At 39.0% G+C, this 18052-nt stretch overlaps 1 protein-coding gene across 1 annotated transcript; it reads left to right on the forward strand.

Annotated features, from left to right (window-relative positions):
• The first annotated feature begins 409 nt into the window (after window positions 1-409).
• Window positions 410-12727, forward strand: mpdu1b (mannose-P-dolichol utilization defect 1b). The gene is made up of 7 exons (XM_084344066.1): window positions 410-562; window positions 1550-1615; window positions 3082-3214; window positions 3352-3437; window positions 9109-9227; window positions 9777-9887; window positions 12060-12727. The coding sequence occupies exons 1-7, from the start codon at window positions 436-438 to the stop codon at window positions 12192-12194; spliced, it is 777 nt and encodes a 258-aa protein (XP_084200192.1). The 5' UTR covers window positions 410-435; the 3' UTR covers window positions 12195-12727.
• Window positions 12728-18052: the final 5325 nt, after the last annotated feature.

Below are 18052 nucleotides of genomic sequence, written 5' to 3' on the forward strand. Positions count from 1 at the left end.
TAGTTTTAATTTATTATAGTAATATATTGTGTGAATTTATTGTGCTCGTGTTATGGGATCCCGGAGAAACGCAATCTAATTTTTGCTGCACTACTTTTGTAGGTACAGCTAAATGACAATAAAGCTTTGATTGATTGATTGATTGATTGATTGATTGATTGATTGATTGATTGATTGAAATAACCTATTGCTTTATCATAAAATATGGGGAAAGAATTAAGTCTCAAGTGTTTTTCAGGTGAATTTTTTCCTGAAAAGGCTAGGTAGAGAAAATAATAATGATGATAATAATAATAATGATGATGATGATAATAATGATAATACGCTTTTCAATTGTGGTTCTGTTCACCAGCGGAACCTTTATATAGTCATGCGAACTGTTGGGGCTCCTTATGTGTGACACATTGAACGGCAACGTCACATCTGACCTCCAAAATGGCGGAGAAAACAGTCGTTGATAAAGGATCATGTTTTATGGATCCTTTTAAAGGGCTTTTGTTGACATATCTTATGCCCGAATCGTGTTATGACGAGTTTTTTCTCAACGTCAACTTTCTGGACGGTAAGTGTCTCATTTGAGTTGAATACCGGTAGGTTTTATCACTTGGAAGATGTGTAACGTCACCTTAAAATTAGCGTTAGCTGCGTTTATTTTCTGTAGATTCTACTTAAAATGTCAGACTTTGGTTTTCCAGGAACCGTAGCGGACTGCTAGTTTGTTTCTATGAATGCCAAATTCAGAATGTTTGATGTTATATTAAAATGTATGTAACTTTACTATAAACAAAAATACTCAACCTATCCGAGAGCAATCGAGCAACCCGTCTCTCCCCTTTTTTGTCTTTTATGTTAAGGGTAGTGGGAAATAGTTGGATCATTTACAATGAAATGTTTTTGTTGCATTTCTAACAGACATATGTACAGTGCAGTATTATAGAGTTTGCTTGAAAAAGTGTTTGCATGCTCTTTGGCTGGTGTTGTGATCGTAGTGCGGCTCACAGCAGGGCATAGGCCAGCCATATGGAAAAATATGTTTATCAGAGTTCAGGAGCTTGAACATTATGAGTCTGAAGTGATCACAGTAACACGTATTGTGCGTCTATAAAAGTCACTGTATGTTATTTCTCTCTGCCGTAGAGCTGCAGTGTTGTCCAAAAACTATTACAGCCCAACCGTTACACTGAGTGAAATGTTCCCTTATTTCTATGAATATACAAATGAAACTACTTAAACTATAGGTTTCTGAGCATGATTTAAGTAGAAGTTAGATTGGTAGGAACCAATTGGCTTGAACCTCGGTGCCACATGCAGAGTGGGGAAGTCGGAAGGTATTGAGACTAACACATGTAGTTCACACGCATCACTAATGTGCCATAGTATTTAACTGCTAAACAAAGTTATATTTCACTTCTGTCTTGCTTGCAGATCCATGCGTATATTTTCTGATCCTCTCCACCTAATGACCGATTTGATGTGGGTGTGTGTGTATACTTTGATATGATCTATGACAGCCAGCTGATCAATGTTTCTTTTTAATATTTTGTTCCAGTACCATGTCTGAAGATTGTACTGAGCAAAGGCCTGGGTATTGGCATTATCCTGGGATCAGTGATGGGTAAAACACTTTACTTGCTCTTGTTTTTTTTGTTTAGTTTTTTAACTTCAATAACAGCCTCATCTGCCCAACATTTCTCTTTAATTGCATGTCTATGGGTCCTGTGTGTGCATGTCTGTTTTTCAGGCCACACTGCAATAACTGCTGAAGAATGGTGTGAGGAATGTGACAAAGACCAGGCCTCCCAGTACCCTAGATCGATACGATCCATAGAGACCCCACTATGAATTGGACCTGGCTCTGACCCATGAAGACATGGACACAGGACCTCTTAGGGGTGTCCTGTCGTGTCTGCGTTAGGGCATTGGCTGTGAAACCTTAAAGTCCTGTGAGTTGTGAGGTGGGGTCCATTGATCGGACTTGTTCTTGCATGTCCCATGAGTGCTTGATCAAATTGGGATCTGCAGAAGTTGGAGGCCAGGTCAACGCTTTGATGTTTATGTCTTGTTTCTTGGGCCATTCCTGAGCAGTTATTGCTGTGTGGTAGGGCACGTTTTCCTGCTGGGGGGGCACTGCCATCCAGGAATGCCATTACCATGAGGGGTTTGTACTTGATCTGCATGTCAAAGCTGCATCCACATAATTGCCAGGACCATAGGTTTCCTAGAAGCACGTTGCGTTGTAACAAACTGATCAATGTCCTTCACTTTAACGGTCAGTGGCTGCAATGTTGTGGCTGATCATATTGTGTGTTAGCACATTTGCAGATATATGATGTCACTGAAGATGTATATACCTCTGGACTGATGTTGTTATCCTGAGTGGCAGTCTGTTCAGTCAAAACAGTCCTGTAAGGCTGCTGTAGCTTCATCTGTCCACACTTTGATAGGCAGTAGAAGCAGAGAAATATGATCTGCAAAATAGAGGATGTGGGAAGGCTTTGTAGTTGCCAAGAATATTTGCATACACATGACCCCGGATACACTTCTTCTGGTGTGGCTGTGGACATGCTGGTGGAATTTAGGTTAAACAGTTTTGAGGTTGGTTGATTAAAACCACCAACTACAATAAGAATTCCATCCAGTTCTTTAGTCATGTTGCTGGTGATGACATAATACAATTCCTGTGGTCCATCCACACCGACTGCATTTGAGCACCAAACATTATATATGTAGCAACAGAGCCCTCCTGGTCTTTCCTCTTTTCTTGTGGCGATCACATCGCTTTCGTGACATTTTGTCCCACTGGTCTGACTGGCCACTCAGCAGATGCCACTGAGGGAAATCCTTTGCTGTTGTCTGCTGCTCTTAATCCAAACCCCACACTTCCTTTTCCAGTGTTGATGACTGCATCTCTATTGAAGGTAGTGTGTTTCAGTAGAACAGGGCATAAAGGTGAAACATACCAAAAATGCAGTGAAGATTAAAGGAGCTACTGGCCGCTGTCATTATAGCAATATACCATAGTTGTTTTTAATCACATAAATTAAGCAAAATTATGAAAATTTCCTCTCTCCTTTTTAACAGTAAAGCTGCCTCAGATCTTAAAGCTGATGGGAGCAAAGAGCGCTGAGGGGCTGAGCTTCAAGTCTGTGCTGCTGGAACTGCTGGCCATCACAGGAACAATGGCCTACAGTATCGCCAACAAGTTCCCTTTCAGGTTGGGCCATATTCAAATAATCTCTGATGTTGAAATGTACATTGAGCTCTCTAAAATTCTACTGTTGCTATCACTGTTAATCTGCACTATGTGTCATATGAGTAAAACATTAAGTAATGTACTGAATGTTACCTCAGTGCCTGGGGTGAGGCTCTGTTCCTCATGCTGCAGACAGTCGCCATTTGCTTCCTCATTCAACACTACGGAGGACAAACCAGCAGAGGTAAGACTGTATAGACACCCAAGAATCAGTCAAAGAATTGGAGCTAAATTCTTAAGACCAACACTGACATTAGAATTTGATCCCTCTCATTTGGTTGTGGCATAGATAAGCATTGAAACAGTGGCCTGTATTATTAAAGACAACAATACATTTTGAAAGGTAAACTTAAAGTACAAGTCCATACAAATTTTCTTCAGGGTCTTTGAAATGGACACTCCCACTCAGCTGTTAGTAAAGGCAGGTTACAGCACTGATATCTGTCCCTACCCTCCCGTTCCCACAATCACAGAAGTTCACTGATGGTGAAAGCATGAAGAATGACCAAAGTTAGCTGGAAGATATGAACACGGAGATTAAACCTTTAAACCTTAATTCAGAGGCAAACTGTACCGAATTTGTTGGTTGCTGCTTGTTAAAAGACTATTCATAGTTGGAAACTCCTCAGCTCAAAAAGGGAGACGGAGAGCGACAGTGGTCGCGCAAGCTACAGAGTGATCAAGAGAGTGAGCGGCAGTAACGCAAAAAAATAAAAAATCAAGTGGTATTTTCTAAATGTGTCACAGCGATTACATTCCTTTTTTTAATTTAGTGGTGCAAGACATAACAATTGAGACAAAACACAACAGGAGACAGGATAAACACATTATGGGAGGACGAACAAATATTGAAGACAGAGAGGGGGAGATTTTGGCACTACAGTCATGGTCAAAAGTTTACATACACTTCCAAACACAGTACATAATCATAAACAACAATCGCAACATCAGACAACTTCACAGTTTTTTGCTCATTTTGATACAGTTGCCGTCAAAAGTTTACACTTAAAGAACATAAAGAACATCTATATCAAGGCAGTCTTGAGTTCCAGTGGCTTCTACAATGCTAATTTTTAGGTGCTTAGATGCTTTTGATAGCCATCCACAATCTCCCGTTAGTCCTCTGGCTGAATTTTTAACCACTTGTCTTGACAGAATCGTGAAGTGAAACTAAATTTGTTAGCTTCCTGGCACGGACTTGTGTATTGTGTCTATTTCTAAACCTCAATTGTAGCCTGATTTAGCCACTCTTTTACCACTTTTGATGTGTATTTGGGATCATTGCACCCAGGGTCAAGAACCATTCTTCTGGTTAATGATTTTAGGTTTTCCTGAAGAATTTTGAGTTAATCCTTCTTCTTCATTATTCATTCCATTTACCTTCTTTAGAGCATCAGATCCACTGGCAGCAAAACAGCCCCACAGCATAATACTACCCCCACCATGCTTGACAGTAGGTATGGTGTTCTTGGGGTTAAAGCCTCACCTTCCCGCCTCTAAACATATTGCTTCTCATTGGGGCCAAACAACAACATTTTTGTTTCATCTGACCACAGAGGTTTCCTCCAGAAGGTTTTTTCTTTTTTCCACATGATCAGCAGCAAACTTCAGTCGAGCTTTAAGGTGCAGCATCTGGAGCAAGGGCTTCTTTCTTGCGCGGCAGCCCTCTCAGCCCATGGCAATGCAAAACACGCTTCCAGCAGTTTGTAATTCATCGTGTACTTGCTTTTGGGTGGTTTTTGATTGACGCTTGACCATCTTGACCAATTTTTTCTTAGCAGCAGGTGATTGTTTGCATTTTCTTCTTGATTGTGGCAGTGACACAACTGTGCCATCCACTTTACACTAACAAACAATTGTTTGCACAGTTGATTTTGGGAACTGTGTGATGTCGTCAGCATATAAACTTATTTTATGGTTAACTCTGGTGGATTGTACTCGTGTAATATTATTATTATCGTGGACAGCTGCAGCGAGAGGTTCGATGTAGATGGCAAAAATCGAGGGAGAGGATGGGCATTTTTATGTCAGTCTTGATTAGAGATAGCAGCCGGTAGCTAGATGGGAGGGTGGGGTCTTTATCTGGTTTTAATATTAAAGGGGAACTACCGTTTTTTTACAACCTGGACCTTATTTCTAGCATAAAATATGATCATTTACTCACCCAGATAACTTTGGTGTCATTTGAAGTCGTTCGGACGAAATTAGATCCAGTGGAGCGCCGCTATATCCATATAATGCGAGTGATCCGGGCACCGAAGCGCAGCCTCTATGAGCATTATCTGCCACAAGAACAACTAAGCGAGGTGTTCATGTACGCGGAGTGTTGCGCACGGTGCAGATCAACTTCCGGTCGCGCATCAGAATCTGCGACCGCACGTGTGTGTGAACGCGTAACAGCATTTGTTAAACAGTGACAGACAAACGTGCACATGCTGCTTCATACGCACGCAGCTTCTTGTTATGCGTGACATAGTTTGCGCACGTCATTTCCACGTACGTGTGAGCGTGTGACAAAAATGTTCAATTATCTTCATGCGAGCGTTAATGCGTGCATTCGCAAAAAGACGCATGAATGTTACGCGTAGTCGCTATGCGTCGTGTGATTACCGGCGTACAGCAGTCATCTTGCGTGAACGTGCGACCATTACGAGTCAATGAGGAAACTACATTACACGTCAGGCGCTGCTTGCTGCACAGGCGTCAAAGCTCGCGCGTGCGACACGTTCAGTTGATACGTGCGCACGCAATATGACACGATTCTAACGCCTGTGTGTGTTGTGTGTGTGTGTGTGTGAGCGAGCATGTACCCATTTTGTCGTTAGATGTCATACATGTAGTGGAAGGGTTAGGAGGAGACAACAACAGCACACAAAAAATACACACGTAAACAAACAAAAGACTACACAGCAAGAGACACATATCTAGTGGGGGTGAGATGAAGTGCAGCAAAAGCAGATTAGAAGGTGGTGTTGGTGTCAGGGTAATGCTGTCCTTCAATATGTAATTTGTCCACTACCAAGTTCACACAGTTTCATGTTGTTTCATGATGGGGTAAAGGACTTTGCACTGTTCATTTATCCTCACATGGGAACTGGTCATTGAGTTCGTAATGACTTCCTTTCAGTTCAGGTTCCCACACATTAATTTATTTGTGGTGGTCCACAACATTATCAACATCGGCCGCTACATATAATAATATTGATTTTCACTTTTTGGAGCTGCACATCCCCTTCTCACTCACTCAAGACAGCGCACCCATAAGTGAATAGCATGATGATACAGTCCAATACACTCTGATGTTACTCCCATGTTACTTGGCTACAGTGCAAGGCGGTGTGGTTTTTAGTCCACCAGTAAAACCACCTAGAAGAGGAGGAGGAATATTTAACGCTGTTCGCTTGACTCTAACCTCTGCAAAGAAGACGGTCGGCCTCATCTTTGAGATGATTATTGTGAGTACAAAGGCACAAGTTTGTCCAAAAGTTAGTCTAAGTTATCAACAAAAGCTCGAAGACCCAACTCTTGAAATAAGTTATTTCACTGCCAACACCACAATTAAAATCTTATTCTGTGGGAAACACTGTCATGAGTTCCTTGTATTTGAAGTGTTCCAGTTTGTAACGATGGGACAGGGAGATTTGTTGGCTTGAGATCCAAGACAGTGAACACAGTGGAAAGCTATGTGGTCAACAATGTTGGGAGAAAGTATGAGTTGCGTCCTTCACCAGTGCCTCTGGGTTTTCAGATGGGTGGTCGGGGGTACTGCAGAAGATTATGTTGTTGCGCATGCTTCCATGCTTTTGTGGTGAGTGTTGTCACAGTAGTTTGAAGGGAGTTCTTTGACTGTTCTAGCTTTTCATTGAAGTTGTGGGAGAATGCACTGCTGGACTGAAGGTTGTCTTCTTCGTCATGAAGTGTTACCAGTAAGTCAAGTTTTTTATTGATGGATTGTAGTACACTGACCTCGATTTCTGTAGTTTGAAGATCGCTTGTGTCTGTGGAGGATGTTGTCTTCAGTTTGTTTGGGTTGGGTTAGTCTTGGTGTAGGTTAGGGCTGGGCGCTAAAATGATCTTGATCATTTTCATGATGAAATTTTCCACGATAACGATGATAAATTTGAAATGACATTTATTTTCGATTAGTTATTTTTGAGTCCGTTTTCCTTTACATACATACACAACGGGTCTTTGCACCGAAAGTTACCGCACAATTGGACATTGGTTTATTGTTTTTCAAGAACATGCGTCCGAACAAAGAGTTCTCCCTCATCGCCGCCTCAACGACGCAAATATATATATATGGTCTTTATAGGAAAGACTATATATATATATATATATATATATATATATATATATATATATATATGTGTATATGTATATGTATATATGTGTGTATAAGGGGTGTCAACATCTACACGTGTAAATGGGTACACGGATAATAAATCATAACTGTTTAGAAAAATCAATAGCCGTTTACACGTCATTTTTCCTCCTCCTCGTTTATTTCTCACCAATATATAGGCCTATAGTATTTTTAGGGGTGATAATGTTGCCTGAAAGCTTCAGATAATAACATTAACTAACTATACAATTAAATGTTCCCACTAGTGCAGTTATCCGCATACATCATAGATGCATCGGGCACAATGTTACGTTGATATATTAAAAAAAACCCGCGGCCACAGCCATTTGTGTTTTTCAGACCAGCTGCTGTGTAGAATAGGCCGCGGAGGAATTGAGAAGAGCGCGGCACTTCTTCATGCGCAAATGTCGTCCTGCTGAAAACAAAAACTGTTAATGGCTTGTTATTTTAGCCTTTATTGTTACGTGTTGTTGTACATTGTTGGTTGGTGTTCTGTGTTGGCTTTTTACGACCTGATCATATATCCTCCCGTCTAAAGAGGAGGAAAAAAAAAATAATTTTCCCGACAGTTTTAGTGAATAATTGTGAGATTCCCCCTCTACTTTTTTAGCTTTGTGGATATAAAGGTGAAGTTTTTTCCTCTCACTTCAGCATACTTTGGCTTCTTTTTTAGTTTCTTTCTATCGCCAATTCCAGATTACTTTTACTATGAGACGTGTATTAAAATTCAGACGCAGCTCCCATTGCGAGAGAAGTATAGTTTGAACTATAAGTTTAAAAACAAATTGTACAACTGTGAGAAATAGTTAAAACAATTAATATATATATATATATATATATATATAATGTGTGTGTGTGTGTGTATGTATGTGTATATATATGTGTGTGTGTGTGTATATACATATATGTGTGTGTGTATACATATATATGTATGTATATGTATATATGTATGTATATACACACACACACACACACACACACACACACACACACACACACACACACACACACACACACACACACACAGTGTATTCAGACCCCTTGATCATCTTTGAGATGTTTCTCCACCATGACTGGAGTCCAACTGTGGTAAATTCAGTTGATTGGACATGATTGGGGAAGTCACTCACCTGTCTATATATATGGTCTCACAGCTGACATTGCATATCAGAGCAAAAACTAAGACATAAGGTCGAAGGAACTGCCTGCAGAGCTCAGACACAGGATTTTGTCGAAGAATGGCAGAAATATCCCAAATCCAGGTGTGCAAAGCTTGTCCCGTATATGAATTAGATTCCGTGACCTATAGCAGTGCAACAACTATTTTTCCTTCCAAGGTGCAACCCATCCTACTTGAATTTTCACATAGTGAAGGTAAACTAAACCAAAACCTAGAGAAAGTCAAATCTGGAATAAATCTGAAAGAAATACTTTACTGGTCTGACATTGGCCCTTTGATCAGGAACAGTGTTTGTTTCTCCTCTCCCAGGTCTCCTGTTTCTGGTTGTGTACTTTGGCCTGCTGGTCCTCCTACTGTCTCCAGTCACTCCCATGTCAGTGGTTACCTTTATGCAGGCCTCTAACATGCCAGCTATCATTATCGGCAGGGTAGGTGAAGACGACACAAGTCTAATGCATTTTTTCATATCATTTTTGGTGGCAGTGAAAAGTCTGAATTAAAGTGCTGTGTTCTTACTGTGTTCTGTGAGGTTGATTTCACTAAAAATGTTTGTTGTCTGGAACATTCACATTGTGAAGTAACCCAGTTTAACTGACTAAATGCAAACTTTATAAAAATGTACACCCCTTTATCCAATAATCATTATTCTGTTAAATCAGAGCACATGGGCATTTTAACACACTCAGCTGTGATTAAATGAACTCACTCTTTCCAGTAACAATAATACATTTAAAGTTCATAAAATCATATATAAAAGATGCTGCATGTAACTCAAGATCTTCTGATCTTGCCCAGATGTTTTCACCAGTATTTACAGTAACCCTGTGAAGGCTGTCTGTTCCATGGTTATGGTACAAAGGGTAACAGGAAATAATAACAGATCATAGTTGGAGATTCACCAACGTGTAAAGCAATGTATTCCAAAAAACAAACACACACAACAAAGATGAGACTGACAGAGTATGTGGTTGTTTCAGCTGATCCAAGCAGCCTCCAACTACCGTAATGGGCACACTGGCCAGCTGTCTGCTGTCTCTGTCTTCCTGCTGTTTGCTGGATCCCTGGCCCGCATCTTCACCTCACTACAGGTAAGTCTGTGTCTATACAGATGTGCTGTGTAAAATATGACTTACTGATGACATTTTAGAATTGATCACTATTCTTCATGTACAAAAAGTACCTACAGAAGCCGTCCCTCACCTTTTACTTGAACATAAATTATGTTTAGTATGGAACTTTGCACCTCAGAACAGAGAACATTTTCACAACCAGGAAGCTCCCTCTACATTGTGGAGCTCTTGATTTTTTTTGTACTGAAGAACAAACATTTTGACATGACACAATTAAACACTTCTCAAAAAAATTAAGGGAACACTTAATTGTCACAGTATTACACCAAGTCAGTTAAACTTCAGGGATATCGATCTATCCATTTAGGAAGCACAAGTGATTGTGAATCAGTTTCACCTGCTTTGGTGCAAATGAAAGTGACAACAGGTGCAATGGAAAGGCAAAAGCAAGAAAACCTCCACAAAGAGAATTGTTTTGCATGTGGCGGCCACAAACAATTGCTCTCTCCTGATCCTTCCTAACTGATTATTCTCTAGTTTTGTGTTCTGCTAGTATCCTTGTCACTACTGGTAGCATGAGGTACCTGCACAGATAGTCCAGCTCCTCCAGGATGGCACATCCATATGTGCGGTTGCAAGAAGGTTTGCTGTGTCTCCCAGCACAGTCTCAAGAGCATGGAGGAGATACCAGGAGACTGGCCGTTAAACAAGGAGAGCTGGACAGGGCCTTAGAAGGACATCAACCCAGCAGCAGGACTGGTATCTGCTCCTTTGTGCGAGGAGGAACAGTAGGAGCACTACTAAAGCCCTACAAAATGACCTCCAGCAGGCTACTGGTGTGTATGTTTCTGACCAAACTGTCAGAAACTCCATGAGGGTGGCACGAGGGCCCAACGTCCTCTAGTGGGACCTGAGCAGTCACAGCCCAGCACAGCGCAGCGAAGGCATTGACGCCATTGACTGGCCCTCTTGTTCCCCTGACCTTAATCCAATTGAGCACCTATGGGACGTGATGTATAGTTTCATCTGACGCCACCAAGTACCGCCACTGTCCAGGAGCTCACTGATGCCTAGATCCAGGTCTGGGAGGAGATCACCCAGGACTCCATCCACCGACTCATCTGGAGCATGCCCAGACGTTGTCTGGAGTTCATACAGGCACACAGGCACACTACTGAGTCACATGATGAGTTGAATTGATGGATCAGCCTGTGATGTCAATTTTTTATTTTGATTTCCAGTTTGATTTTGAATCCACCCCTCAATGGGTTGATGATTTTGGTTTCCATTCACCGTTTTTATGCGATTTTGTTCTCAACAAATTATACAATGTAAATCAGTAAAGATTTTCAACTTGAATAATTCATGCTTCAAGATCTGATATGCGATTGAAGTATTCCCTTCATTTATTGTGAGGGGTGTATTATATCACACTCAAGTTTAATAGCAGCTCTAGACGTGTATTTACTTGCATATGTAATATAAAAATATATATTATTAGACGTCAATAGCTTCAGTCATCTCATTTCTTCTGCAGGATATCTAATGTATGGAATGGCATTAATCTTGTGCAAGACTCTGCTGTGTCTGAAACATGCCTGGTCATGTGTGTCATTTTCTGGTTGTAAAAGATGTAATTTAGGTGATGAAACAATATTGTTTGTTTCCTCTTGAAGCCACAACAATTTTCTGACTTTTTTTTTTTAAATATGCTTTTGTTCTATAAAGTGTGGACTGAAGACAAAGCATGGGTACACGACATGCCATCTTTTTTGGGGGGGGGGCTTGTACAAAAATAGTCATTTTATATCTGTGACGCCGACCATTTAACGGGTAGGATGCAAATGACAGCCTGTCTAAAAAACATGTTTTTACCACAGTTCAGTTTCCATAATTAATAGACATTTCATAGGTTCAGTTCAAGATTCCGATTCAAGGGTCAGTTTCTACCTAAACAAGTAAACTGAAATTTTATTCAGGTAACTGCCCAGCCATAAGAAAAAGTACATTCATTATTTTTTAACCCCAAACATTCTAAAATGTATATCTAATGCTAAACATCATTGTGTGTACCACCTTATCTCAGTTTGAGTTCACCCTAGTTCTGTTTCAGGGCATATAGTTTGAGTCCACATTTAAAAATGTCAGCTTGTTTTCACGTCAGCGTGTTTTCACGTCATGTTCTTTTAGGAAACTGGAGACTCACTGATGGCCATCACCTACGTCATATCCTCTGCCTGTAATGGCATCATCACTCTGCAGGTTCTCTACTACTGGAACAGCTCCTCAGAATGCAAGAAGAAGAAGAAAAAGAAGAGAGAGTAAGAACAGGAGGTTAAACTTCAATCCTAGAGCAACACTTTTTTTCCATATCCAACTTTAGACACTCTCAAAGAGGTGAGAGTTGAAACTTGATTGAAAATGCATGTACAGAGACACTCGGAATGGGGGACATTTTAATCTGCTGGAAAAAACACTGACTTTGAAGTAAGGATGTGAATACAACATGTTAAGCAGATATCCATGTAGTCCCATATGTAGGCCGTGACATGTAGTTGCTTTTGATGGTTGTGGGTCCAGACTCCTGCTGTTCAGCACAATATCATTACATTCATCTTTCATCTTGATCCAGTTTTCCTCTTTGCAGTCAGACTGTGTTCAAACTGGTGTGTTAAAATGGTGTGAAATGGGTTTTGCACTTCTCTGTTGACTTTTCACATTCAGGGCCTCTGATTACTATTCTAATCATCAAGATTATTTTTATTTTTTCAAAATTGTTTTCAAAGGTTTTGATCATGGATGCATTGTAAAGAATGATTTGCTGTTTTATCATTTTACATAAACATAATTCCACACCAGCTCCTACAACTGCAAGGTCTATTCTATGGTCTGTATTTAGTGACATCATGAATGCTTCTATGAAGGGTGAAGCAATTTTTTACAATATTATGCAAAATTACACTTATTTTTTCATATCCTGGCTTCTGAAAGATTTCTGGATCACATTGCCCTAAATGCAGTTTCTAAAATTCATGGGAATCAGTTTGATCTTAGGTTTATACAAGATTTATATTCTATAGACTAGTGGCTCTGAGACTGTACTTAGGCACAGTGGTGCTTTGAGCTAAATGCTAACGTGCTGCTTACACAACAGTGCATACAGTAAAATTCTATCGTTCTAATGTTCAGCAGGAATTTTGTCTAGTGTGTGGTCATTTAAATACAAATGCAGTTAATGTATAGGTTTTTTATATCTGTCTGTTTACCAATTAACACTAAGTAAACATTGAGAAAGTCCATAATTGCTGTGTTGTTGTCGTTGTAGTTGTTGTCCACACTCAGATCTGTTTGTATCGGGCCCCCGAAATACATTCTATTCATGGGAAAGACATTACATATAGAGTTATCCAAAGTTTAACAAAGTATCCAAAATATTTCGATAAATATATTTTACAAACTATATAGTGAATAGTGTATAGTGTATTTCTTATAAACTGCACAGCTCCCTCTGATCCCATGAAAACTCTTTGTCCCAAGAATCAATATGTAGCATGTTAGATGTTCTTCTGTCTTCTTTATTGTTCCCTGAGGGGAAATTAGGTTATCATAGCAGCGGGTACATTCAAGTACAAATACAATCAAAATACAAGGGCAAATATAGAAAAAACAAAGTACTATATACAATATACAAAAAACAAACTGCTATATACAATAAAATGCTTAAGTAGTTATAAAATAAAATAAAATACTGATGTAAATAAAATAAAATGCTGAGGTATGGAGGAGTAAAGGTAAGGTACGGTAAGGTAATAGGCAGGGGCAAAACCAGAAATGTCCTACTGGGACTAGGTTAGATCCAGCAATTTTATTGGGGCGGATTAAATGAAAGCTAGAGTCTTTTTTGGCATATGTGCAAGGAGAGCATTGTAAGTGGACTAAATGGGTGCAATCTGCATTCACTCTCTATCAATTTAAAATAAATGGCCATGACGCAGAAATCCAAGATGGCATTGTGCCACAGGGAAGTGTGGCGTCCGTCTTGTTGTTTTTGCTTTGCTTGACAGTCTGCGAGTTTGTAATTCTGCTGGATCATTTCTTCTTGCCAAAACCTCTGGGCAATTTACTCCTGGAAAGCCTGACTTTGGAGGTCTCTGGTCGCCAGTGGTGGATTCCAACTGACTATGGACTTGACTGAACTCATGTGGCTAAGGTAATTCCAGTAAAAGGTGCAGGAAATGTTCCCTTATTTTTCCTCAATTTTTTTCTGTTAGTCGTTTATTTCAATTAATTTCTAATTTCATTGTATCAATAAGTATATATACAATACTTACAGGTTCCTACTGGTAGTTGTATTTAGGTTCAGGGGAACAAGGGAGTACCAATTGGGAATTTTAGAGGAAAATTGATAAATTACACTGTTAGTAGCTTTCTATGTACATTTTGGTACCCAACTACATGTTTCAGAGAAAAGAAAGAAATTATACTGTAAGTATTTTGAAAGCACTAGGGACCTATATGTATAGAACAATTTAGAAGCAATATATAAGGAAACCATTTGAGGTTTAACATTGCATTACCAGATGCGTTTTCTTGCTGAAAATGTGTAGGCAGCTGTTTTCCCTACTTCCTAGTACTGCTTACCAGCACTGAATCTTTAAGTGGTGCGAAGTACTGGACCGCACTGGCCTACTTTCACTCCTGCCCTTAAGGGAGACAATGCACATGTTTACGCATGGTACAGAGTATAGCTTAACTTCACTGATTATTGAAATCTTGGAGAACATGTTTATGATTAGATTAATCTTCAGACACGCATCATCTTTTATATTAGTAGGTAGTTACAATCAGAGTCAAAATACAATCAGCCTTATTCGTCAAGTGCTTTTGGACCCATAAGGAATCCAACTCTGGTTTCCAGTGGCTCTCAGTGTGATACATACAAAAAAAAATAGACAGATAGCTATTATATACATATTGCTATACATAAACAAATACTTTTGTTTTTCTAGACAGTGTCTCTCTGCAAAGGAACAGGTTGCTGTTTAAAACCAAAGAAAGAGAGATTATTTTTTGTTAATTTTTAGTATCTTCTACGTGTTTTTGCTGCCAGCAGTGTTATTCTCAAAGGGGTGTAGGAAGAACAAAACATTATCTGTGTCCCCTGGCATTTGTAATTCTGTTTTTTGTTAGCTCTGATAATTAAATGTATTCATTGATTTTTGAACAGTAGATTTATGTTGTTGTTATTTAGCCTCTATGAAATGTTTTTGACAGTATTAACTGTTTGAAGTAGTAACAATAGTATTCAGCAGGTATCCTGCAATTAACCACACGGCCGTGCAAGGTGGTCTACACATGCATGTGATATGTTTAGTAGAGGAGTGCACTAGCATCCCTGAAAACCACTGTGTAATTCAAACTCTGACTATCATTCATGTCTCACTCATCTGCCATCAGCTCATATGGATTTGTTTAGCTCCAGCATAGTTTGTTCAACATTAAAAAAAACAACAACATTGTATGGAAATGATAGATTGGAATTGGCAAGAGGCCCAGGCCTTTTATAGAGGGCCCATAATGTCCATCCCTGGCGTTGAGGAAATACGTTTATGCGCATACATGCAAGAATGCAAGAATGAAAAGAATAACAACATACTAATGAGAGTACTTTAAGTTTTTAGAAGCTAAATTATTTTAAAATCCTGATCTGAAAACCTCTTCTGTCTCTTCTATTGATGTGTATCCATACATGTTCAGTATGTGAATATTAATGCATAGGAGGGTGCTATGCTATGCATGCAAGTAGGAGTTGTTTCTGGGCTTCTGGGTGAATGTAGCAGGTACTATTACAGTGGCCATGAAGGTCAAAACACAACAACATTTCAGGAAACACAGCGACATTTCACAAAACACAACATTCTACAAAACAAAACAATATTTTAGAGAACACAACACATTTAATAAAACACAACATTTCACAAGACAAAACAACATTTCATAAAACACAACATTACAGATTATGGAAAAAGAGGAACAATGTTCTTTGTGATTGGACAGACACAAATTCCTGGCCAAAGTTCAATGTCATTCCCTATTTGCATTGTGTGCCCTACACAATATTATGTTTTTTTAATTATTACTCTTCGGTCTCTTGCCCAGTCTACTGCTGCTCCTGTTGGGATCACTCATCCTCCAGAGCTGCTCTTTAGGTAGAATGAACAGGCTGGATGCCAGCTGGTTGAGCTGCAGACTGCAACCAGGCTGCCCTGCCACTGCTCTGCTCTGCAGACACCCACCTGTCTACTCTGCCTAAATAGCCCAGCCGCAAGGCAGCTGTGACAGCCAAATACACCTATGTGTCAAGAGGGGAAACTACTGGTCAAGATCCACTGTATCAGCATTGCAGCTGACTGAAAAAGAGAAACCAACTGAACATACAGTTAGGAAATGGCACGCTAGCTGCTAATTCTTGTCTCATTTGTGGTGTGATTAAATAGTCAATTTATCTGAGCCCTCCCTACCTTCCTCGCTCTGTATGTCCAGCATGGACACGGGATAACAGCCCAGAACACGCATTCATCTTTGATATAAGTCTACAGTCAATGATTCATCCTCAGCTAGAAATAACATCTATTGTCCTTTTTAAGAGCCAACCGAACGTTTAGAAACACAAGACAAAAATCGGTGAACAATAATTTGTCATTTTGTGATTGGTCTCACTGATGAAATATTCCTATTATAGCCATCACATAATGTAAGCAATTATTATTTATCATATTATTATATTATATTTCTGAGTGAGGATGATTGTGGTTTTAAGATTCTGGCGGGACTAAATGTAGGCTAATAAAAAAAAATTGTTTTTGAATAAAGGCTGCATATACGTAGGCCTAGTTATGTGTTTGACTGCATTTCAGTGACTATGCTTAAATTTAAACATGGTGAAATATTGTTATTAAATGCTGTTGAGTTTGAACATTATTCTCAACTCTCAACTACAAATAACCAAACTCAGCCTTAATGGGTTGCACTATGACTTTACAATCATCCAAAGGTAAAATATATTTTATCTGTCTGATTCATATTTTCATTTGAAGTTACTGCCACCTGCAGTTTGCTGCATTAGGTTACAAGTTGTCTAAAATAAATGTAGCATATGGTAGGAATGGTGAAATAAAACACACAAAAAAAACAAAAAAAAAATCCATGAATGAAATTCAACTCTGGTCAATTATTAATGTGGATTATACTGACTAAAATGGAGGCCGTAGTAATAACTTTTGACTCATTCTCCACACCTGTTTTATAGCTAAATATCCGCATTGACATGCATTCATATTTCCAGCTCCACTGTATCAACCTAGATTAAAATGCTCTTTATTTACCGGTTGCCATGATGTATCCAAGCTCCTTTTTTTCTTTCTCTTGCCATGCATTTAATTCAGGCTGAAAATCTGCTGCTCAGACTTGTTTGATATTTCTGATCAATTGTTTTGGAACTGAAAACTCAGTTTTCCATTTAATCTAATTTAATTTAATTTAATTTAATGCCAATAAATGTTTGTAGACGAGAATATAAAAGACAAACAGTGGAGTTCTTCCAGTCCAGTTCCAGTGGATCATATCATCATTGTCATTGTTGTTGTCATTGACATTTCACAGCTTTTTTCTCAGAGACATATTATTTAACCACGATATAGTAGTAATTTATGATACATACAATACAATGAAGCAGTTCATATACAGAATATTACAAATGCAAAACAGAAATCACACATTATAAATGAATAGAAATCACAAATCAGGTAAGTTAGTATGATATACAGTATTAAAAAAGATGCATTCCTAAACATATGTTGTGATAATATTAGAATTAGTAGTAGCTGCAGTAGAAACATAAACTGAATTTGCATAAAAATGTGTTTTTGTTGTTGTTGTTGTTTCTTCTTTTTTTTTCTTTTTACGAATAGTTCCATTAAAGACTGTGCAAATCTACACAAGACAAGACTGAATATAAGTTGAGCTATTATGTTGATACTAACCAGCAACTGAAATGTAGTGTAGTATTCAAATAATTGTAATGGAGTAAAAAGTACAGTATCTGCCTCTGAATTGTTGTAGAGTATAAGATAAAGTAGCATAAAATGGAAATACTGAGGTGTAAGTACCCCAAAACTGTATTC

The sequence above is a fragment of the Pagrus pagrus genome (assembly GCF_965226575.1).
Source record: "Pagrus pagrus genome assembly, chromosome: 22".
NCBI lineage: Eukaryota > Metazoa > Chordata > Actinopteri > Spariformes > Sparidae > Pagrus > Pagrus pagrus.